This window comes from Paroedura picta, chromosome 1 (assembly GCF_049243985.1).
Source record: "Paroedura picta isolate Pp20150507F chromosome 1, Ppicta_v3.0, whole genome shotgun sequence".
NCBI classification, from domain to species: domain Eukaryota; kingdom Metazoa; phylum Chordata; class Lepidosauria; order Squamata; family Gekkonidae; genus Paroedura; species Paroedura picta.
Genome location: NC_135369.1, coordinates 698,053 through 721,157, shown reverse-complemented (window position 1 = coordinate 721,157; position 23,105 = coordinate 698,053). Strand labels below are relative to the sequence as shown.

The window sequence follows — 23,105 nt, the reverse complement described above, 5'->3', positions numbered from 1 at the left end:
AGATTGGCCAAGGAAGCCCATTGTAACAAGAAAAGATTTCTCAGTTATGTGAGGAGCAAACGTAAAGTAAAGGAGGCAATAGGCCCGCTTTTGGGTGAGGATGGACAAGCTATAACGGAAGATGCAGAGAAAGCAGAAAGGCTCAGCGCCTATTTTACATCTGTTTTTTCCCACAGGTCAAAGGGTTTAGGCACATCTAGAGATGGCAGCATTTAGCTGCACTGGATGAGTTCAAATCCCCTGGGCCGGATGAAATGCACCCGAGAGTGCTCAAAGAACTTTCCAGAGAACTTGCAGAACCCTTGTCCATCATCTTCGGGACCTCTTTAAGGACTGGAGATGTCCCAGAGGACTGGAAGAGAGCAAATGTTATTCTGATCTTCAAAAAAGAGGCTAAATGCCTCTCGACAACCTCTATCCATGTCAACCTGCCACCCAGACACTATCCTTTGGCTACTGCTATCTCTAGATGTGCCTAAACCCTTTGACCTGTGGGGACCTGTGGGGAAAACCCTTTGACCTGTGGGGAAAAACATGTGTAAAATAGGTGCTAAGCCTTACAGCTTTCTATGAATCTTCCATTAGAGTTTGTCCATCTGCACCCAACAGCAGGCCTATTGCCTCCTTTACTTTACGTTTACTCCTCACATAACTGAAACATCTTTTCTTGTTACAATGGGCTTCCCTGGCCAATCTTAGCTCACTTTCAGATTTGGACTTTCTGATGATTGATCTACAGTGCCTAGAAACCTGTAGGTACTCTTCTTTAGAGCTCTGTCCTTCCCTCCATTTCCTGAACATTTTCCTTTTCTTTCTTAGTTCCTCTTGAAGTTCTCTGTTCATCCAAATAGGCTTCTTAGAGCTCCTGCAGTGCTTTCGTCTTTCTGGGATAGTCATTGTTTGAGCATGCAATAGCTCTTGTTTGAGTAGCGCCCACCCTTCACATGCTCCCTTCCCTTCCAGCATTCTCGTCCATGGTATGACACTCATCATGTCTCTGAGTTTATTAAAGTTTGCCCTACGAAAATCCAACATCCGCGTCTGGCTACAAGCTTCCTTGGCTCCCCATCTCAAAAGGAATTCTATGAGGACATGGTCACTTCCCCCTAGGGTCCCCACCTCCTTCACCTCATCCACCAACTCTTGCCTGTTGGTCAGTATTAAGTCCAGTATGGCTGTTCATCTACCATTTGATAAATGAAATAGTCAGCCAGGCAGGTCAGACAGTTGCATGACTGAGGATGCTTCGCAGAGTTTGTTTCCCAGCACACATCTGGAAAATTGAAGTCACCCATGATGAAAAGGTCCAGACGCTTGGATATTTTCTCAAGTGATGCAGCGGTAAAAAAGGCAAATGCCATTTTGGGTTGTATCAACAGGGGCATCACATCAAAATCATAAGATGTCATAGTCCCATTGTATAAGGCACTGGTCAGACCACACCAGGAGGCCTCACTTCAAGAAGGATGTAGATAAAATTGAAAGGGTACAGAGGAGAGCGACGAAGATGATCTTGGGCCAAGGGACCAAGCCCTATGAAGATAGGTTGAGGGACCTGGGAATGTTCAGCCTGGAGAAATGAGGCTGAGAGGGGACATGAAAGCCCTCTTTAAGTATTTGAAAGGTTGTCACTTGTAGGAGGGCAGGATGCTTTTCCCATTGACTGCAGAGGAAAGGTGTAATGGATTTAAACTACAAGTACAATGATATAGGCTAGATATCAGGAAAAAAATGTTCACAGTCAGAGTAGTTCAGCAGTGGAATAGGCTGCCTAAGGAGGTGGTGAGCTCCCCCTCACTGGCAGTCTTCAAGCAAAGGTTGGATACACACTTTTCTTGGATGCTTTAGGATGCTTTGGGCTGATCCTGCATTGAGCAGGGGGCTGGACTAGATGGCCTGTATGGCTCCTTCCAACTCTATGATTCTATTATTCTAATATAGGATGGGGGAGGCTTCTTTTGGCAGTAGTATGTGTGAAAGTAGTATGTGTACCTTCTTCAAGGATCGCTGCCTTGCCGTGGCAAGGGGGCTTGCGTAGCTCAGTGAAGCTATGAGCTATGCCATGCAGGGGCACCCAAAATGGACAGTTCATAGCAGAGAGCTCTGACAAAAGGTGATCCACTGGAGAAGGAAATGGCAAACCACTCCAATATCTTTTCCATGAAAACCCAATGGACAAGTTCAAAAGGAGGAATGCCGAGTGTCAAATAATTGAGGCTTTTGAACTCTGGTGCTGGAGAAGACTCTTGCGAGTCCCTTGGACTGCAAGGCGAACAAACCGGTCAGTCCTAGAGGAGATCAGCCCTGACTGCTCCTTAGAAGGCCAGATCCTGAAGATGAAACTCAAATACTTTGGCCACCTCATGAGAAGGAAGGACTCCCTGGAGAAGAGCCTAATGTTGGGAGCGATCGAGGACAAAAGAAGAAGGGGACGACTGAGAATGAGGTGGCTGGATGGAGTCCCTGAAGCAGTAGGTGCAAACTTAAATGGACTCTGGGGAATGGTAGAAGACAGGAAGGCCTGGAGGATCATTGTCCATGGGGTCGCGATGGGTCGGACACGACTTCGCACCTAACAACAACAACAATGTGCGAAAAGGATCTAGAAGTCTTCATAGACCACACATTGAACATGTCAGCAGTGTGACTCGGTGGCTAAAAAGGCTAATGGGATTTGGGGCTGTATCAAAACAGAGTATTGTGTCCAGATCATGGGAGGTGATGGTACCCCATTATTCTGTTCTGGTTTAGCCTCACTTGGACTACTGTGTTCTGTTTTGGGCACCACAAATCAAGAAAGATGTCAAGAAACTAGAGTCCAGAGGAGGGCAACAAAGTTGTTGAGGGGTTTGGAGACCAACATGTATGAGGAAAGGTTGGGGGAGCTTAGTGTGTTTAGCCTGTAGAGGAAACGACTGAGAGGGGATCTGATAGCCATCTTCAAGTATTTAAAAGGGTGCCATATAGAGGTGTTCTCTCTTGCCCTGGAGGGACGGACCAGAACCAATGAAATGAAATCAATTCAAAGGAAATTAAGTCTCAACCTCTGGAAGACGTTCCTGACAGTTTTCAGTGGAACAGGCTTCCTCGGGAGGTGGTGGGTTCTCCTGCTGCTGGAGCCCAGGGCAAGCCCCTCTCCTGTCTCCTCTACTCCCCGTGACATGTTTGCCTGGATGCCCGGCAGGAACCAGAGGAGACAGAGAGTGCACCTAACCTGGCAGCCCAAGCCTGGCTGCCCAAAGAGCCAACCGTTCTTCTTTCTTTCTTCAGCCTTGGACGGGATTCTCGGCTCACCCCTCACAGGATGGCCTGGGTACTTACGGCGCTGGCACTGGGGTCCCCGGAAGCCTGGGGGGCAATCGCAGCTCCCGTCCTGGGGTGAGCAGATGGCCCCGTTCTTGCAAGCACAGGTCTGGCGGCACTGCAGACCCCAGAGGCCATCTGCACATGCTTGGTTGCAAAGGGGGCCTGTAGGAAAAGAGGGAGGAGAAATCAGTGTTGGGAGAGGTTTGGTGGATCTTTGCAGCCAAGCCCAGAACCCTTTTGCATGAGATATCTGGGCTGAATGGACCCTCTGAAGACTAGCACTGGAATGGTCTTGGAGTACACAAATAGACACTGTCCTATAATGTTTGAAAAATCCTACAGTTCAGGTGATTGTCTGAGGAACTGAAGGAAAGTAATTTAATTAATGCAAAAAGTCCTGCCTGTTGTCAGGAGCCCAAGCCATTACCCTCCCCCCACCCCCACCTCCACCCCTGGCTGCAGACTGAAACGTGCAGCATGCGCACACATGCGCACACAGAGTCCTGGAGGCTTCCGAGCATCTGGCGCTGGAGGAAAGCAATGCTGAACATCTTTACCTGCTGCATCACTGGCCATAGCGAAGTGGGGAGAGGGTGACATGACAGAAATCACCTAATAAATGTTTAACAATCTTTATTTTGACATCACATGCCATTAAAGGTTTTTGAATTTGAATTTTTGTTTAACAAATTTTAAAATATATATAAAAATTAATTCCCTTTCCAGGGCCATCAAGAAACCCTAAGACAAATTTAGAGTCCAGTCAGGGACCTTTAAGACCAACCGAGATTCCTCCAAGATATGAGCTCGTCTGAAGGCACACGAAAGCTCACACCTTGAATAAAATTTGTTTGGTTTTAAAGGCTCCTGGCTGGACTCTAGATTGGTTCTGCTGCTTCAGATCAGCACAGCCACCTCCTGATCCCGTCCTCATGGAAGAAACTCCAGGCTTTCACGAACCCTAGCTTAGCATATTGGAATTTTTATGGCCATCTGGAGGAGTTTGAATCTCCCCCTTCCCAATAAGAAAACCTGCAGGCACCCTGGCTACTGGAGAAGAGATTGCAAGGGGTTGCAGCCCACCCTCCCTGCCACCTGCCCCTCACCTGTCCACCCTGCGAGGCATCTGCACTGCCCGGTGGCAGGATCACAGCCAGCCGCTCCATGGCAGGCGCACTTCCTGGCGCAGTCCAAGCCATGAAAGCCGTCCTGAGGGGAAGGAAGACCGGAGGCTCCTTGACCAGCAGCCATGCAATGCTCCTGGGCCGGAAGCAGCTCTGCAGGTTTCTCCAGGGAGGAGCTGTGCCTGCGACCCCTGCAGCCCGGCGCCCAGGGTGAGGTGTTGCACTGTTCTCTGGGCCTAAGGAGGAGCCCAGAGGCGGGGGGGGGGGGAGCCATCACCCTCCAGGAAGCTCACCCAGAATGCCTGCCTAGATGACCTGAAGAGTGAACATGACTCATTTTTTGGCAGGGGAGCCTCCCAAGAAGGACGTCTGGATTAGGTCATCTGGGCTCTGACTGGGTTAGGAGTGGACGGAGGAGTTTGGGGCTTTTAAAGCTCTCTTCTTAACCAGCACTTACCGGGCAGGGTTCCTCACACCGGCTGCCATGCCAGCCTGGGGCACAAGAGCATGCCCCACTGGCGGGGTTGCAGGTGGCATCGTTGGCACACTGGCAGGTCCCATTGCACCCCGCACCCCAGGTGCCTACAGGGCAGGTGGCAGCACAGTCCGCTCCATGCCACCCTGAGAAGAGAAAGGACATGTTGTGCCATGAGGCTGTCACAGGCCATCCCGCCAGGCCCCTTTGTGGCCCTATTTCCTACCTTCTTTGCAGGCACAGGTCCCATCCACGGGGGAACAGGCAAGGGCATTCTGGCACATGCAGTGCAGGGAACAGTTCACCCCATAGGTGCCAGGGGGGCAGGGGCGGGAGCAGTGCTCATCCTGTGGGGCACAGCCAGGCATGAGGGGAGGAGGTACAGCTCTGTCACACCTACCCCCCCCCCCCGTGCCTTGCCACCGAAGGGATTCCCCAAACAGGAAGCATCCTTGTCCGAGAGGAAGGGCAGACACACCAGGCCTCCCGAGAAGCTTTCTCCCTGTTTTGCCTTTGAACAAGGGGACCGGACTGGAGCTCACCAAGCCAGTTCTGCTCCCTGAAAGTAGCCCCATTGGCATTGCAGGGAACAAACAAACGCAGAGTGACGAGCTGATTGCCTTCCACGGGGGATGCCACCTCAGTGTGTGGTGCTAGCCAGAGGAAAGGGGGGCTGCAGCGCAGGGACTTGCATGCCTCACTCAGGGGTCGCGGGTACTGAACAAATCTCCCCCAGCCCCACAAACCTCCCCCACTACGGACTTACCATGTAGCCCGCTGCACAAGTGCAGAGCCCACTTTCGCTGTCGCAAGTCCCCCCGTTCAGACACAGGCAGGGGTCCTGGCAGCTGGCCCCATGGTATCCAGGGGGGCAGGTCTCATTGCAGGACAGCCCGGCCCAGCCTGGGTTGCAGATGCATTCGCCAGTGAGGGGGTGGCAGCTGGAGAGGGAAGCCAAAAGACTCACAGGTGGCTCAGAAGAGCCGCCAAAACCAAGATCCACTGCATGTGGCTGGCTGCTGCACTTCTGGACGCGGTGCCTCTTCTCTGCAGCCCCTGCAGCTGCTCAGCAGCCAGCCTTGGAAATGCAACCCACCCACCCATCCTATCGGCTGCACCACCAATTGGCTCCATCCCTTGGAAAGAGAAGACTCCAGCACCCCCCCACACACACACACACACACTTCTTCACCCCCTGGGGCCAGCCCTGCCTGGCCCTGCCTGGCTCTGCCTGCCTAAAGCCTCGGAAAACAATATCTGTGGGCGGGCAACCTTTCCCAGTCCCTGGCCAGGAGGCTGCCCACAAGACGCGCTGCAGTGTGGACCTGCCAAAGGAGCCGCGGCAGTCAGGTTGGAGGAGGAGGGGGAGCACGACTGTCACCCCCACTGGTTGCCGAGGAGTTGCTGGACTCAGTTCAAGACACTGGTTCTTCCTTCCCTTGGCCCCCCATTCCTGCCAGATCTCTCCCCCCACGGCAGAAGACCGATGCCCAGGCACGGGCCCAAGACGGCCGGTTTGAGAGGGGCGGGATATAAATTAGATCAACAACTAAGGGGGCCTCACCTCTGCATGTGCTGCGGATCACAGGGGCACGGCCAGCTGCAGGTCAGGCCGTACTTTCCTGCCGGGCACCTGCGCTCCTCACAGCGGCTGCCGAAATAACCGGCCTCACAGAGACAGCCCCCGTTGATGTGGAAGCAGTGGCCACCGTGGGCACAGTCACAGGTCTGACGGCAGTCCTGCCCATACTTGCCTGTGGGGCACTCCTCACGGCACCTTCGTGGGCAGAGAGAGAACAACCAGGTCAAAGAAGATTAGATGAAGAAGAAGACGAAGAAGAGTTGGTTCTTGGATGCCGCTTTTCTCTACCCAAAGGAGTCTCAAAGGGGCTTCCAGTCGCCTTCCCTTTCCTCTCCCCACAACAGACTCCCTGTGAGGGAGGAGAGGCTGAGAGAGCCCTGAGATTCCTGCTTGGTTAAAGCAGTTTTCTCAGTGCTGTAGCAAGCCCAAGGTCACCCAGCTGGCTGCATGTGGAGGAACCCAGATTCAAACCCGGCTCACCAGACTCCTAACCACAACACCAAAATGGCATCAGTAATATTTGGGTTCCCAACAGCTCCGTTAAAGCAACTGCCTTCACTGGAAAAACTGGCAGGAAAGGAAATGTGCATTTCACACTGGGGAGAAATCCCCAGCCCTGCCCAAAAAGTCACTCCACATTTTTCAAATATTCTCTTTGTTCAGGAGCACCCTGTATGGGAAGAAAGTATTCATCTTTTAATTCACTTATTAGATTTCCTTATCTACAACTAGGGGCAAAAGGAAAGTCCAAAGCCGTGTAGCCTGATGGGAGGTGAGAAGGATGCAGCCAGAGGAGCTGGAAATCATGTAATGAAAAACTGAACGCTTGAAGGTTGCATTTCTGGGAGGGCATCAGGGAGAGCGGGCAGGACTGGGACCTTTTCAGTCAGAAAAGTCTAAAGTGTTTGACTCCGGGGGGCTGCTCTAACTGCAAGGCGAGATGCAGCTCGGGCAGTGGGGGGCTGCAACACAAATTCCAGCCAAGGAATCCAATCTCACTTTGGGGGAAGCCAATCCAGAGGCTGGGAGAGGAAGAAACTGAATGCTTTCATGCCAGCATCCACGGAGATATTCAACATGCATCTGAACAAGGTCTGATGCGACACCCATGTGACGGGACCACAATGCAGAATAAAAAATTCTCCTGGGAAAGGTAGGCAAGGGCAACAGCTGACTTGGGCCTGGGGGGGGGGGTCACCCATTCCCTTCCCAGACCAGCTCAAGTCTGTTTCCTTGCAAAGCAACAGCAAGGCTTATCCCCCCATCCTTCCTTAGTGGGACCATCAGATCCAGTGGCCTGGAGAGGCGATCTCCAGTGAGGGTGGCCCTCAGGGAAAGACTCCAGATAGAATGGTGGCATGAAGCAATAATGCACCGGGCTGTGGCCCACGCATGTTACCCTCCATCCGACTGAGGGGGTGGAGCCTGCCTGCCTGGCCACCCTCCCACCTCCACGGAGTCCTCCTCCCCCTTGTCCTCAGTCGGATGGACAAAGCCTTGTCCTCAGGGTGGCAGATCAGCTCAGACTTGGTTCCAGGGGGAAGGAGGGCAGGGCTGCATTCAAGTGGCCAGTGGAAGTTCTGGATGTTAGAAATAACTCTCTGTGTGCTCCCTCATGACTTGTGACTCAAACGGGAACACTCTTCACCCCAGAGTTAGAGAGGAACACTCACCACTCACCCTTTGATCTCACTGACCTGTCCCTAGAGGGCCATTTCCCGTTTCCTGAGTCTTCATAGAAGCATAGAGTTGGAAGGGGCCATGCAGGCCATCTAGTCCAACCCCCTGCTCAACGCAGGATTAGCCCTAAGCATCCTAAAGCATCCAAGAAAAGTGTGTATCCAACCTTTGCTTGAAGACTGCCAGTGAGGGGGAGCTCACCACCTCCTTAGGCAGCCTATTCCACTGCTGAACTACTCTGACTGTGAAAAACTTTTTCCTGATATCTAGCCTATATCGTTGTACTTGAAGTTTAAACCCATTACTGCGTGTCCTCTCCTCTGCAGCCAACAGAAACAGCATCCTGCCCTCCTCCAAGTGACAACCTTTCAAATACTTAAAGAGGGCTATCTTCTTTCTCCTCTCCATCCCTCAAGCCTGCAAAATGATGGAGCAGAGATGCCTCCAGTATCTCTCACCATCCTGCTAGTTAGAGTAGAATAGGAATCTTCTCTTTACCTCTAAATATTTCGAATTATATTCACTCCTAAAAAAGTATAACCTTGGAGAATGTGCTTTTCTTTATTGTTTTTTGACTGCATGCACTCTGCCCATACTGCATGTATCAGCCATACGAGGTACTCTGCTAACTTTCAGGATATTAAGACTATACCACAAATAGACCAGATTTTAATGTCCTTCACTGGAAGTGGACCCGACAGCGACCAGCCCTCCCCCATAGCTTCTACTCACCGTTCTCCAATGTAGCCTGGGGCGCACTGGCACTGCCCGCTGACAGGGTCACACTGGCCCCCATTGTGGCAGAGACACTCCCCTTGGCAGCTGGAGCCAAAGTGCCTTTCGGGACAGGGGATGGAACAGATGGCACCCTGTGGGCAGAAGGGAGGAGTGCCAGCCAGAGCCCCGCTCCAGCATCCCAGAAGAATCTCTCCCCCCTATGCCCCCCCCCGGTTATTCCCCTCTGCAGGCAACAAGCAGGCCTGAGCATGGGAGGCAGCCATTTGCAGAGGGACCTTGCTGCCGTGTTGACAATGCCCAGCTGGCTGTGGGACCCCCACCCCACCCCCACAGGCACACTGCAGGTTGTGCACCACAGCATGCACTGGCTGCAGCCATCCCAGAGACAGTGTAAGGCCATGGCAGACTCCTTGCATGTATGTTGGAAGCACATGCAGGGTGTGTGTGTGTGTGTGTGTGTGTGTACAAGCACGCCTCAACTCTACAGCAGAGGGGGGGCAGTGCATTCTCCCCCCACCAGACTCACCATCCATCCAGGAGGGCAGGCACAGTTGCTGGTGTTTGGGGGGTGGCAGATGCCCCCATTCTGGCACACGCAGTCAGCAGGGCACCAAAGTCCATTGCTGCCATTGAGGCAAGGGAACTCACAGCTGGAAGAGAGGGGTCATGGGGTTTCAGCGGCTGAGCACCGAGAAGCAAGGCCCGGTTCATGCCCAGCTGCCCAATGCCGTCCTACCAGAGGCTGGCCCCTTCCCCGAAGCACCGTCCGGCACCAAGGCGGCCCACAGAGCGTGCGCCATCAAGAGGAGTCCAGAAGCCCAAAGGACCTGAGCAGAATGACTTTTGCAGGCCGATGATTCAGCGAATGGAAGGTGGAATGGAAATCTGTCCAGGTGGGTAGTTGGGTTGGTCTGAAGCAACACAACACCCTGAAGACCAACCAAGTTTTATTCAGGCGAGAAGCCAACTGTTTGGGCCTTAAAGATGTATTAAAACCTGGTTCTTCCGTATGGCCGTATTTCTTTATGAAATGGAGAGCAAGTGCAGCTCCTCCAATGGAATTGTTTTTATTTACATCCTCAGCCTTCTTCTCCCAGTCTAGATCAGACCCAGCAACATAACCTAAGAAGAAAAACGCCTTCCTCTCTGACTGAATCCAGTCTCATTGTGTGGCTGGTCAGAACTGAATGGAGACCACCTGGAATCCTCCCAGACAGCCCAAGAGGCTGTTATGTTATGTGGGCTGTCACCCCTCCATCGCAGGCTGGCACACCTGTGTCAACCCTTCCTGACACTCCTGCGCAGACCCTGGCACCAGAGAGAGAAAAGCCAGGTCAAGCCTTGCAAAGCATAATGGGAGAGCAACTAAAACCCACTCCTTGCTCTGAAGCAGGACTTGGGGTTTGGCTTCCCCCAACCTACCTGTTTGCAAACAAAAGAGGAGTTTGTCAGCACACCTGGCAAGTACAGAGAGACAAAGGCACCCTACCCAAGACTCCCCTCCAGCCAGCCAAGCACATTGCCTTGTAAGGGGAACTGGCCACTCTCTTTCAACACCAAATCTAATCCAAGATTTGGTCTTTGTCTTTTCCCTTACCACTATCCCCAGGCACAAGCAATCACCCAGGATTTCCCAGAAATGGGCCATCAGCCCTTTTAGACAGGAAATATTTCTTCATATTCCCAGCAGCTAGTTTCTTTGTCTCAACAACACATTTCTTTGTTGGGACCTGGCTACAATCGTTACTGGTCATCAAACTCTTTGTCCAAGCCCTGGACAAGGTAAGATAAGCCCCCTGTAACCTCAGGCCACAAATTTCCTTTAAATATCAGTCTCCCACAGCCACAAAGGGAAGTCAGTTTCCAGGCTACAGTCTTGGTCCCTCATCGGTCGCCCCAAATTGCTTCCCTGGACCCCCGGAACTCCGCTCCACCCACAAGACAGGTAGATATCACTTCCAATCAACCCTTAGTACAGGTTCCTCCCCTATAAGCCTTCTCCTTGTGTGCTAGCGGCTAGGAATGTACATTTCTTTGCCAGAGTGTGCATGTGTTGTCTTTTGTCTAATTAGTGTGTGTTAATAAAGTCCTTCCATGTTTAGATCATTGTCTGCCTTGGTTCTATCTCAGTGACATAATTACCCAGTAAACTGTGCAATACAAGGTCCCACGTTACGCCACGCTGGCTCTTGCTGGCTCTTGCTGGCTCTACTCCCCACAACTAAATTTAGAGACGTGTCCTTACAGACACGCATTTGGCGTAACAAAAATGCCTGTGGTATGCCTCCCCTCCCCCCTCCCCCCGAGAAAGCCGTTGTTCCCCTCAAGTCCCCCTTCCCAATGGCCCAGATCCCCCTTGCCCCTACTCACTGAGGTCCTGTCAGTCCCAGGGGACACAAGCAAGCCCCTGTCGCCCTGTCGCAGGAGGCAGAATTCTCGCAGTGGCAGCCCAGCAAGCACCCTTGGCCGTAGGTCCCCGGGGCACACGGCTCCTGGCACAGGGGGCCCCAATAGCCCGGTGGGCAAGTGCAGGCCCCAGTCACAGGGTCACAAGTGCCTCCATTCACACATGCACAGGGATTCTTGCAATCAGGTCCCCAGAACATCTTGCTGCAATCTGGGTACAAGAGAGAGGGAGATTGTGAAGGCACACAGGCGAAAAAGCACAGGCCCCTCCCACGGAAGGGCAAACCTCTCTGCTGTCGCCTGTCATGGATTCTAATATGGGGCAAGTGCAGGGCAACGGAACCCTTCTCAGGGCCCTGTCCCTGCCCAAAATCTTCCTCAGTGCTCAGAGAAGTTCGGGCTTTGGCTACTGCCATGACCCTGAGGAGTCACTCAGCTGCCTGGTCGGAAACAGCTGGCCAGAGCCTCAAAAGGCACCCCACCATCCCACCCCCTGCAGACACATTGCAAAGACGGGTGGGGGGGGGTGGTAGAAGGCCATTTTGAAGGGGGCATAATTTCACTTTTCAGGGATGTTGTGACCCTTCACCCAAGTATAGATGTAAAAACGTTCCACATTGTAAATATTGGATTTCATACTTCATACATGTTCAGAGGTTAAGCTCAAACTGGCATTGTGAGTAGCATGCCCCCCTTCTGTATTCGAAGCTACAGAGAGGGAAGGGGGGCAGCAGTTAAGCTCTGCTTTTCTAGAGGGCTCAGATTATGAAATTCATCCCCTCTGAGAGTGGGAGAGAAAAGGTCCTTTAAGACAGAAGGCTAGAGTGGCCACGGGAAGAGGGGGACTGTTGCAGACCCCCTGCGCACCAGCCTGTTGATTGCTCCTTAGAATCATAGAATCATAGAGTTGGAAGGGGCCATACAGAACATCTAGCCCAAACCCCTGCTCAACGCAGGATCAGCCCCAAGCATCCTAAAACAGCCAAGAAAAGTGTGTAGAATCATAGAATCATAGAGTTGGAAGGGGCCATACAGGCCATCTAGCCCAAAACCCTGCTCAATGCAGGATCAGCCCTAAGCATCCTAAAGCATCCAAGAAAAGTGTGTATCCAACCTTTGCTTGAAGACTGCCAGTGAGGGGGAGCTCACCACCTCCTTAGGCAGCCTATTCCACTGCTGAACTACTCTGACTGTGAAAATTTTTTTCCTGATATCTAGCCTATATCGTTGTACTTGTAGTTTAAACCTGCATGTCCTTTACTGCATGTCCTTTCCTCTGCAGCCAATGGGAACAGCATCCTGCCCTCCTCCAAGTGACAACCTTTCAAATACTTAAAGAGGGCTATCATGTCCCCTCTCAACCTCCTTTTCTCCAGGCTGAACATTCCCAAGTCGCTCAACCTATCTTCATAGGGCTTGGTCCCTTGGCCCCAGATCATCTTCATCGCTCTCCTCTGTACCCTTTGGATTTTATCTACGTCCTTCTTGAAGTGAGGCCTCCAGAACTGCACACAGTACTCCAGGTGTGGTCTGACCAGTGCCGTATACAATGGGACTATGACATCTTGTGATTTTGATGTGATGCCCCTGTTGATACAGCCCAAAATGGCATTTGCCTTTTTTACCGCTGCATCACACTGCCTGCTCATGTTTAGTTTACAATCCACAAGTACTCCAGGGTCTCGTTCACACACAGTGTTACCTAGAAGCGTATCCCCCATCCAGTAGGCATGCTTTTCATTTTTCTGACCCAGATGCAGAACTTTACACTTATCTTCCTTCCTTCCTTCCTTCCTTCCTTCCTTCCTTCCTTCCTTCCTTCCTTCCTTCCTTCCTTCCTTCCTTTCCTTCCTTCCTTCCTTCCTTCCTTCCTTCCTTCCTTCCTTCCTTCCTTCCTTCCTTCCTTCCTTCCTTCCTTCCTTCCTTCCTTCCTTCCTTCGTGTATAGCAGCGGCTTCTAATCAGGCAAGCTGAATTTGATTCCTCACTCCCACACACGCAGCCAGCTGGGTGACCTTGGGCTTGTCACAGCTCTGACAGAGCTGTTCTCACAGAGCAGTAATATCAGGGCTCTCTTCAGCCTCACCTCCCTCACAGGGTGTCTGTTGTGGGGAGAGGAAAAGGTAGGCGAATGTAAGCCGCTTTGAGACTCCTGCAGGTAGAGAAAAGCGGCATATAAGAACCAGCTCTTCTGTAATATCAGGACTCTCTCAGCCTCACCCACCTCACCGGGTGTCTGTTGTGGGGAGAGGAAAGGGAAGACAATTGTAAGCTGCTTTGACACTCCTGGTAGAGAAAAGGAGCATATAAAAACAACTCTTCTCCTTCTTCCTTCATTCATCCCGCCTTCCCCCTCCCTCCTTTCCTCCTTTCCCTCCTTCTCTTCCTCCCCTCCCTCCCTCCCTTCCTCTCTTCCTTTATCCCTCTATTCCTTTTTTCTCCCGCTCCCTTCCCTCCTTCCCTTCTCCCTCTATTCCTTCCTTCCTCCTTCCTCCTTTCCCTCCCCTCCCACTCCTTCTTCCTTCCTTAGTCCGTCCTTTCCCCCTCCCTCCCTCCCTCCCTTTTTCCTCCTTCCTTTTTGCCTCCCTCCCTCCTTAATCCTTTCTCCTCCCTCCCTCCCTCCCTCCCTCCCTCGCTCTCTAGAAAACAAGGCAGACGTATGGATGAGGAAGCTGCTTTAGTTTGTGTGGGGATACATCCCCACTAATGCATGGGAGTTGGTCTTCTTTCCCCAGCATGCTGCCCTCAAGACTTTCCCTTTCCCCGTCCCCCCACCCTTCCACAGCCAGCATCAGCTGCAAGGCCTGCCCATCTTGGTCATGGCTGTGCTTGCCCAGCACAGCTCCCAGCCAGTGTTGGTGGGGCTCAAGGTTGCCGCTGCTGGTGGGCAAACCTCCACCGTCTGGATGCTCCCTGGTGGTATTCTGCATGGAGCCAAATAAAAGTTTAAAAAACAACTAATTTAGACCGCTTTATTCTATTACAGTCGTTGTTCTGCATTGAATATAGTCTGTAGAAAAATTACGTTGCAATGCTCTCTGCATGAAACAATTCATCGCCCTGCCCCCTGTAGTTTTGCCAACTCCGCTTTGTTCTCTAATGCAGTCGCTAATCTGCATAACTAAAGAGCTTCTCTGCATGGCTAATAGATCATCTCAGGCAGGCAGGCGAGAAATGAATCAGTGAAAAGCATCTTTCAGAAACAACACTTAAAAGACGCTTAAAGCACCGAAGAGGCAGTTCACCATGCAGAGCAAAATCAGTTTTGCGGAGTAAATTAACTCTTCTGTGCAGAGATCAGAAAAACAACGATGTATTTAGTGAGTTTTCATCAGCTTATCCATCATGCAGAACAGGCCCTGGTCCCATTCCAGTGGGGCAGGAGCCTTTCCAGCGCCTGCCTGTGTTGGAGAGCTCTCTTTCCATTCCATCCAGTTCCATTCCCTGCCCTCAAGTGTGGCTGCTGGGCCACTTGTGGGCCTCCATCCATCTTCTGTGCAAGCATCTGCAACATCTGCTTGGAGGGGGGAAATATCCCCCTTTGCCCTTTCCCAGCAGCCACAGCGATGGCTGGAGTTTTCCCAGGAAACACCATTGGAGGAGGGTGGGGTGGGGTGAGAGGTCTTTAGAAGAAGGAACATTTCCTTGGCCATCCGCTTGCTGGCCTTCCCTGAGCTCTGGCTTCCAGTGCTAGCAGGAAACTCCCCAGGGGGAAAAGGGTGTTCAGCTGCCCTCCTCTTCTTTGGACTGCTCTTTCCCATCCCTTCCCATCAGCCTCCCTTGCCCACTGCAGCTCTTTACACAAATTGGATTTTTGTTAATGTGTAAGACTTGGAGAATGCATAACTGACAGAGAACAGCCCAAGTGCTGCTGTCGGTCGGGTGAGCTGAAAAAGAGACCACGCAGCCTCCTGTGGGTGACATCCCACTCTTTGCTGGTGCCCCCCGCTTCACTCCCCATCCCATTGGAATCTCCCACAGTGACACGCTTCCCAGCAGGTGCACCAGAGCTTCCCCCAAAATGCATGCACCTGGACATGTTGCCCTCTTCCTTGCCCCTCCTGTTCCAGCATTCCAAGGAAGGTAGCTTGCCCTCAGCGACCACGCGGGGCTTCCTTCCCAGCTAGTGGGATGGATCCTCTTGCCTGGGCTGAAGGACAGGGGAGCCCTGCCTCCTCCTGACCTGGTGAATGGCTAAGAGGAAGGAGGAAGACCTTGAAGTCCGCAGAGAAGGCGGATCTTCCAACAGTCCCTGGGAAAGCCAAAGGAGGGAACAGCCTTTCTGTCTCCAGACCGATCCCTGGTGGCTGAGACTTGCCCCCTTGCTCCAAGCAAGTCACTCGGACTGTCCCCAGAGAGGCAGTGGGAGAGAGTTTGGGGAAGCAGGCCAGTGCCAGTGTGGTGAGAGTGCCAAACTGGGCTCAGAGAGACACACCCGTGCATGCCCTTGCCACACAGACAGAGACTCTACTGCTTAAGCTGTATCTGGAGGAAACTCCCTCCCTCTCCCTCTCCCTCTCTCCCTCTGGTTGCAGCACACGCACAGCCGGATTTGCCTGCACAGCCAGTCCTTCCTGACTGTGGCTGATGGCCCACGGGTGGTCCTTGCAATCTCTGGGACTGGGTGACTGCCTGGCGCTTGAAAGGAAAGGGGATGAGGGTGATGCCAGGCAACCACAGCAAGTGAGAAGCAGGGGGCACTTATGAGGAGTTCATGCACTTGACCTGGGGCAAAGGCCACCGGAGAGGCACCTGGTCTTTTGCTCTGCACACAGGAACTCTCCAGGATGCGCCTGCGAGTCGGGCTCCGGCCACCCAGAAGGCGCCTCCAAGCAGCAGCCGCGGGAGGGGAAGGAAACTCACCGCTGGAGCAGTCAGCCCCTCTCCAGCCTTGCTCGCACTGGCACTGCTCTGGAGCCACACACCGGCCGTGCACACACTCCTGGGTGCAGCGAGCTGCAGGCAAGAGAGAAGAGGCAGAGAAGGCGTCATGCCCATAGCCAGAAATGTTTTATTGAGGAGTATTTCTTTCCTTAAGGGGGTAGTTTTGCATGGACCAGCTGTTCATCTCCCCTGTGAAAGGACTGGGCCAGCCTTCTGGGCTTTGTCACGGAGAGTCCAATCAAGCAGCTCTCAGCCCCAGCCCACAAGCCACAAATCTCTTGGGCTGGGGGAGGGTCTTTCTTATGGAGATGCCAGGTGGTGTGGCTCTCTCCCCTCGCCCTTCTTTTGGGTCACCTCAGTGGACTCACATACCCCTACCAGATGGAAGGAGGGGCCAACCTGAAAGCAATTTGCTGGGCCATGCTGCTCCCTCCCTCCATCTCATTTATCCCTCCCTTCCCACAGCCAAGCTCTGGAGAGGGGGAGCGTAACTGTGCATGGGACAGCCACATCCATCAGCACAGGGCTGGGGGCAGGATGGCTGGAGCTACCTCGCTCCTACAGCCCTGTGGGAATCCGCTCCCCTGTCCTGAACTCCGAGGCTGTCAAGGCCAGAGGAGTCATGCACCTCCCCCCCCCCCAGGGAAGCCACACTCGCTTCCTCAGTCTGGGGCTGAATGGCACCTCCAAGCCAGCTAGCATATGCACTGCTCCTCCTACATCAGGAGGAAAGCCAGTGGAGTCCATGGGGTCGCGATGGGTCGGACAACTAACAACAACAGGGGGGGGGGGGTTATTGCCCCATCAGCCCTCCTGAGGCTACAGGCCTTCCAGGAAGGCAGTCAGGTTCATGGCATCTTCTGAAACTTTCCGAACAATAGGGGAGCCTGGAAGGGAACCAGATGGAGACCAGGCAGAGTTACAAAGGGCAAAGTCCTGAGGAGGCTAGGAGGCTGGGGAGCAGAGGCAAGGGAATAGAGATACTTACAAACCCTGGACTGCATGGGGGGCGGGGAACCAGAGTGAAAGGGGGGCCCTGCTGTGGCCTCCAGGAACAGCCTCCCACACAGCCTCTTCCCCACTAAGGGGTCAGACTTGCCTCCTCCGCCCGGGCAAGGGAGTGCTGGGCCAGATGGCCGCTAGGTGGCCTTTCTGCCTCCCTTGGCTCCTCCTGGGTCTTCTAACTGATTGCCTAGCCCCATCTCTGCCACCCTTCTTCCTCTTTTGCCAGGAGCTGGCAGTCTCAAGGGGAGAGGAGCTGCTCTCACCAACCACTGCTGACCGGTGGAGTGCTGCTTCAGGCCAAGGCCAGTGGGGGTGGGCAGTTCCAGGTGGACTCAGGTGGCTCTGGAGAGGGGAGGGGAGGGAGACTTACGGACACAGGTGTCAGCGCTCTCGTAGTAGCCTCGGCAGCAGCGGTACCTCCTCCGGGAGTCTACTTTCACCCCTTGGCGGTAGGCTGCCTTGTAGAGGACTCTGAGTGGGCAGAGCAAAGGGGAGCAAGGTGGAGGTCAAGGAAAACCTGCTGGAGACCCAGTGCTTGTTCAGGCCACACATCTCCCTTGCTGAATGCATGGATGGGCTGGAGATGCGCAACACCCTGGTGCACAAGTGGGGTCTGCTGTCCTCAGGGCTCTGCTCTCTGTAGGGAGGGAGACAGTGGCAGGAGTCCCCTGGTACAACACCCCCCCCCCCCGTCCTGGGAAGGGGCCCTGAGACCCAGGTTGCCCAAGAGGGAGAGGGGAGCTCGATTCTGCACTCCCCCACATGCAGCCAGCTGGGTGACCTTGGGCTCATCACGGCACTAATAAAGCTTTTCTGACCGAGCAGTGATATCTGGGCTCTCTCAGCCTCCCCTCCCTCACAGGGTGTCTGTTGTGGGGAGAGGAAGGGAAGGCGACTGTAAGCTGCTTTGAGCCTCCTTCGGGTATGGAAAAGCAGCATATAAGAACCAACTCTTCTTCTTCCTCAGTAATCTCAGGGCTCTCTCAGCCTCACCCACCCCACAGGGTGTCTGTTGTGGCGAGAGGAAGGGAAGGTGACTGGAAGCCGCTTTGAGACTCCTTCATGTAGAGAAAAGCAGCATATAAGAACCAACTCTTCTTCTTCAGCAATATCAGGGCTCTCTCAACCTCACAGGGTGTCTGTTGTGGGGAGAGGAAGGGAAGGTGAATGTAAGCCGCTTTGAGACTCCTTCGGGTAGAGAAAAGCAGCATATATGAACCAACTCTTCTTTTTCTTCCTCTGACAGTAGACTAGTTACAAGGCAACCAGAATATGGATCCAGCAGGCCGGGGAGCCTAGTTAAGGCAGAGGGTCATCTTCAGCCTCCATGAGGCTGGGAGAATGTGCTTTTGCTGGCCACTTCCTTAACTTGCTTCTATTTCAAGGAGGCTGGATGCAGAATAACCCCATGGCTTGCCCATGCTGGCTGGGACACAACTGACCACCGTGCCCTGGGCCAGGAACTTGGGAGTGATCCTGGATGCCTCACTGGCCATGGAGGCACAGGTAGCCCACCAGGCCTTTTTCCATCTATGCCAGGTGAGGCTACTAGCAACCTATCTTCAGATCACCTGTCCATGGTGATCCATGCAATGGTCACCTCCAGAATAGACTGCCCTTATCCCTGACCCAGAAATTGCAGCTGCTGCAAAATGCAGCTGCTAGGGTCCTCATAGGAACACCTTGGAGGGCCCATATCCAGCCTGTGCTGAGGCAGCTGCATTGGTTGCCAGTTGCAGCCCAGATCAGGTTCAAGGCTTTGGTTTTGACCTTTAAGGCCCTTCGTGGACTGGGCCCCACGTGTCTCAGGGACCACCTGTTGCCCTATGTCCCCCACAGGGCTTTTCATTCTGTGGGTACCAACTTGTTGGTCATTCCTGGCCCCAGGGAAGCTTGCCTAGCCTCGACCAGAGCCAGGGAATTTTTGGTCCTGGCCCCTACCTGGTGGAATGACCTCCTGTAAGAGCTGCAGACCCTGCGGGAGCTGTCCACTTTCTGCAGAGCCCATAAGATGGAGCTCTTCCACCAGGTCTATGGTTGAGGCTGGTGCAGGAGGAAGATCGGGTTGGGCCTCCCCTTAGGAAGTTACCTGCTAGAACATCTTGGGTGATGATTGGTTGACTTAGCCCCCTGACGCCCCGGTGGCAGAAGTACTGCATGGTAAAGGACTGGGTTTTTCTGCCAGGTTGTTTTGTATAATGTTTTGTATTGTTTTAATGGGGTTTCATTGTTGTGGGGTTTTTATGTTGTAACCTGCCACAAACAGGCTTGCCGAGAGTGGCGGGTAAGAAATTATTATTATTATTATTATTATTATTATAGCCCGTGGGTGTTAGCTGGGCCCCCTTAAACATGGGGTGGGCAACGTCCTTCAAGAGCTCCACCGGCCCCCTTGGCACTAGGGCTCTGCGTGGCTGCGTCCAAATCGGCTGCTCCAGGCCGCCGTAGCCAGCGCCTCACTGCGGGGAGGGGGGAGGGACGGTGCGTGGCCCCACTGTGAGGCGCTGGCTACGGTGGCCTGGAGCAGCCACATGCAACCCTACTTGGACAACCTCCATCTGGCTCCCCTGTGGCCATTTAACTACTGCGCGAAGGCCAGGACCTCCCTGACGGGACCCTCACTCATCAGTCAGGACAGACCAGGGTCCTCCATGCAAACCGTGCCCTTCACAGTTACCAGGAACCCCTCAGCACCCATGACTTGGATGGATCAAAAGGACATGCAAGTTTGCTGGACCAAACAGCATTCTGGGCCTCTCTGGAGTCTCCATTGTGTGACAAGCAGCACCCGAATCTGAATGTAGAGGAGACATATTCTGCACAAAGCAGTTTGTCAAAGCACCACAACTGCTCAACATCTGTTCAAGGGGATTTGAAGGTCCAAGGACTGAGCAAAACACATTCAACAGCTGAGCTGGATGTAAACTTGTAAAGAGAACAATGGTAGCTGAACAGTGGGACTTCTTTTCCACCATCCCAAGTGCCTTGGGCGTCTTCTGAGGAGCTTCATGGCACCCTTCTGACACACCATGCAGCAGCATCTCCTCCTATTCAGCAAGAATTCAGACCCATTTCCTTAGACTCAAGGCAGCTTAGTGGTGCTAGAAATCAGATGAAGGGTGGCTGCTGTGTTGGTCTGAACACTGCTGGAGTCCAGCCAGGCACCTTTAATTCTGAGCATAAATCTTTGTATGCATGAGAGCTTGTGCCCAGAAGATGCCGCTGGACTCAAATGTTGTCCTGCTCCTGTACATCCTGCTGCTGCTGCTCCTGCTGCTCAACCACTTGGGCCCACTGGCCCGCTCCTCTGCCCTGACGGAAGGGTCTTACCTGTGCCGCAGGCAGGTCTTGGCAAAGGGCCACAAAGGGCCAGGACAGGGTTCCTCGAAAACCTGGGCAAATGGCTGCACATATGACTCCTTGGAGGGGGCTGTGAAACTGGCAGAGATTAGACACTTTAGCATTACTCTTATTTGCAATAACTGCTACATCTAATTCTTGACAAGGCCACAGGAAGAGAAAGGAGATTTTTGACAAATGTAGGGGACCCCTCAGGTTTGTAGAAATATCCAGAACTTTAAAAATGTATTTATTTATGTATTGTATTTATATACCGCCCTCCCTGAAGGATCAAGATGGTTTACATGAAACAAGAAATGATACAGGTAACTCTATTTATAGTAATAACGAGATGATAACAATAATAACATTAACATAATAAAAACAATAACATTAGAGAATGGTGGAAATAACATTAGAGAATGGTCTGACCAGTGCCGTATACAATGGGACTATGACATCTTGTGATTTTGTTGTGATGCCCCTGTTGATACAGCCCAAAATGGCATTTGCCTTTTTTACCGCTGCATCACACTGCCTGCTCATGTTTAGCTTACAATCCACAAGTACCCCAAGGTCTCGTTCACACACAGTGTTACCTAGAAGCGTATCCCCCATCCAGTAGGCATGCTTTTCATTTTTCTGAACCAGATGCAGAACTTTACACTTATCTTTATTAAATTGCATCTTGTTCTCATTTGCCCATTTTTCCATTGTATTCAGATTTATACTGTGCCTTCAGGTGTACTCCTCTCCAAAGCCCCCACTCATGGTTTGATTACAATATTTTGGCTACAGTTGTCCTCTTCAGCTCAGCTCTGCTCCAGATATCTCCATGCCCATTCTGGGGTCAACCTACAATTGTCCCTGGGCCCTTACCTTTCCCAGTAACTGCAGACATTGGGGTCGTTGGGATGGAGCAATGTACCCCAGTCCAGCTGAATCCACAGCAAGAGAACTGTGCACCTCTTCATCCTAATGAGATGAGAAAGCATGAGTTGAGGATGTGCTAGAAGATGCAAGCAAGGGCGTTCCTTACAGTCTCAGGCAGGCCATCCCATAAGGCAGGCCATCCCAGAGCTCAGACAACTGGGAGCACGTGGAGAGAGCTGCTGGGGAGAGCTGCTGCTGCTGACCAGGTGAGGCTATTCTGGTGCTGAGTGAGGTGATTGCTGGGAGGATTAAAAAGGGCTGCTCCTCGCCAGAGGTGCGAAACTTTGTCTCTTGCTGAAGGGCTCTTGCCCTGTGGCTCTTAGCCTGGGGTTCCTAGCCTAGCAATTAGAATCAGTAGATTATATTTTCCTAGTAGTTCCACTGCCTAGAAGTTACAATGGACCTCCAGGACACTCATCCCATCATCTGCAGTAAACGTGACATGATTGTCTTCCTCCCTGAAGACAAGATGGACTACATCTACCCCAAGTGTAAGCTGGTAAGACTTTTGGAGGAAAGGATTAGGGCCTTAGAAGAGATGATTATTATTCTGACAGAAATTAAGAAAGGAGAGGAGTTCATAGACATGAGCTGTGCAACTCTGAATAAAGAGGATACAACCAGTCCTGAAGAGGATAAGGGGATTGACTTCATTGTGAATAGGCCACGGGAATAGAAGGAAATGGTGTTGAAAAGGAAAAAAAGGAGAGTACTGGTAATTGGAGACTCCATACTAAGAGGAATGGATCGCCATGTGGCTGGGCCTGACCCTCTAACCCGAGAGGTGTGTTGCTTGCCAGGGACGAAAATTAAAGACATTTCAGAACGGCTACCCAAACTCCTCAAATCTATGGATTGCTACCCATTTGTGATGGTCCATGTGGGAACGAATGACATGTCCATGAATACCATCGCTCCTATTAAAACAGACTATCAAGACCTAGGGAGGAAGCTCACGCAAATGGGGGCACCAGGGGTATTCTCAAGGGAAGAGGAATGGTTGGGGGAGGAAGATAATGGAGGTGAATCAGTGGCTGCGTAGTTATTATTTTTTATTATTATTATTTTTAGATTTATTTCCCGCCTCTCCCGACAGGCTCGAGGCAGGTCACAACAACTAACCCCATTAAAATTCCCATTAAAACATCAATCTACTAACATGACAGCTAAAAATCCCATCCCTCCCCCAATTATTAAAGAGGTGAAGAGGAAAGGATAGGGGAGTAGCGTACACTCCAAATCCTAGAGGGGGAGCGATGTCCCTGATTCGCTGACCCCAGCCTCAACCATAGACCTGGTGGAAGAGCTCCGTTTTACAGGCCCTGCGGAAAGCCGACAAATCCCGCAGATCACCCAGGAGCTCATTCCACCAGGTAGGGGCCAAGACTGAAAAAGCCCTGGCCCTGGTCGAGGCTAGGCGCGCTTCCTTCGGGCTGGGGACGACCAACAGGTTCTCACCCGCAGAGCGTAAGGCCCTGCAGGGGGCATAGAGTGGTTAGTTGGTGACGGCAAGAGGGATTTGGTTTCTGGGCCGTTCGGATAGGCTTTCTTGAGGAAGGCCTACTAGCACCTGATGGACTGCACTTGTCAAAGTTGGGGAAAAATGTGTTTGGCAGTCTTCAAGCAAAGGTTGG

General features: G+C 52.5%; 1 protein-coding gene across 8 annotated transcripts in view; it reads right to left on the bottom strand.

The window, feature by feature from the left end:
* Positions 1-23,105, bottom strand: part of PEAR1 (platelet endothelial aggregation receptor 1) — a 72,750-nt gene that overhangs the window by 24,949 nt on the left and 24,696 nt on the right. For 4 of the 8 annotated variants that reach the window (XM_077318841.1, XM_077318732.1, XM_077318888.1 and 1 more), the window contains 13 exons: positions 21,418-21,513; positions 20,530-20,637; positions 17,570-17,670; positions 16,174-16,266; positions 11,276-11,522; positions 9,432-9,555; positions 8,900-9,036; positions 6,470-6,682; positions 5,672-5,846; positions 5,132-5,252; positions 4,888-5,051; positions 4,413-4,515; positions 3,322-3,468 (listed from right to left, as the gene is read on the bottom strand). In XM_077318841.1, the coding sequence (XP_077174956.1) occupies positions 3,322-3,468; positions 4,413-4,515; positions 4,888-5,051; positions 5,132-5,252; positions 5,672-5,846; positions 6,470-6,682; positions 8,900-9,036; positions 9,432-9,555; positions 11,276-11,522; positions 16,174-16,266; positions 17,570-17,670; positions 20,530-20,637; positions 21,418-21,512 (1,828 nt within the window). In that variant the 5' untranslated portion in view covers position 21,513. The remainder of the gene's footprint in view (positions 1-3,321; positions 3,469-4,412; positions 4,516-4,887; positions 5,052-5,131; positions 5,253-5,671; positions 5,847-6,469; positions 6,683-8,899; positions 9,037-9,431; positions 9,556-11,275; positions 11,523-16,173; positions 16,267-17,569; positions 17,671-20,529; positions 20,638-21,417; positions 21,514-23,105) is intronic. The other 4 variants (XM_077318907.1, XM_077318896.1, XM_077318902.1 and 1 more) reach the window with 1 other exon arrangement.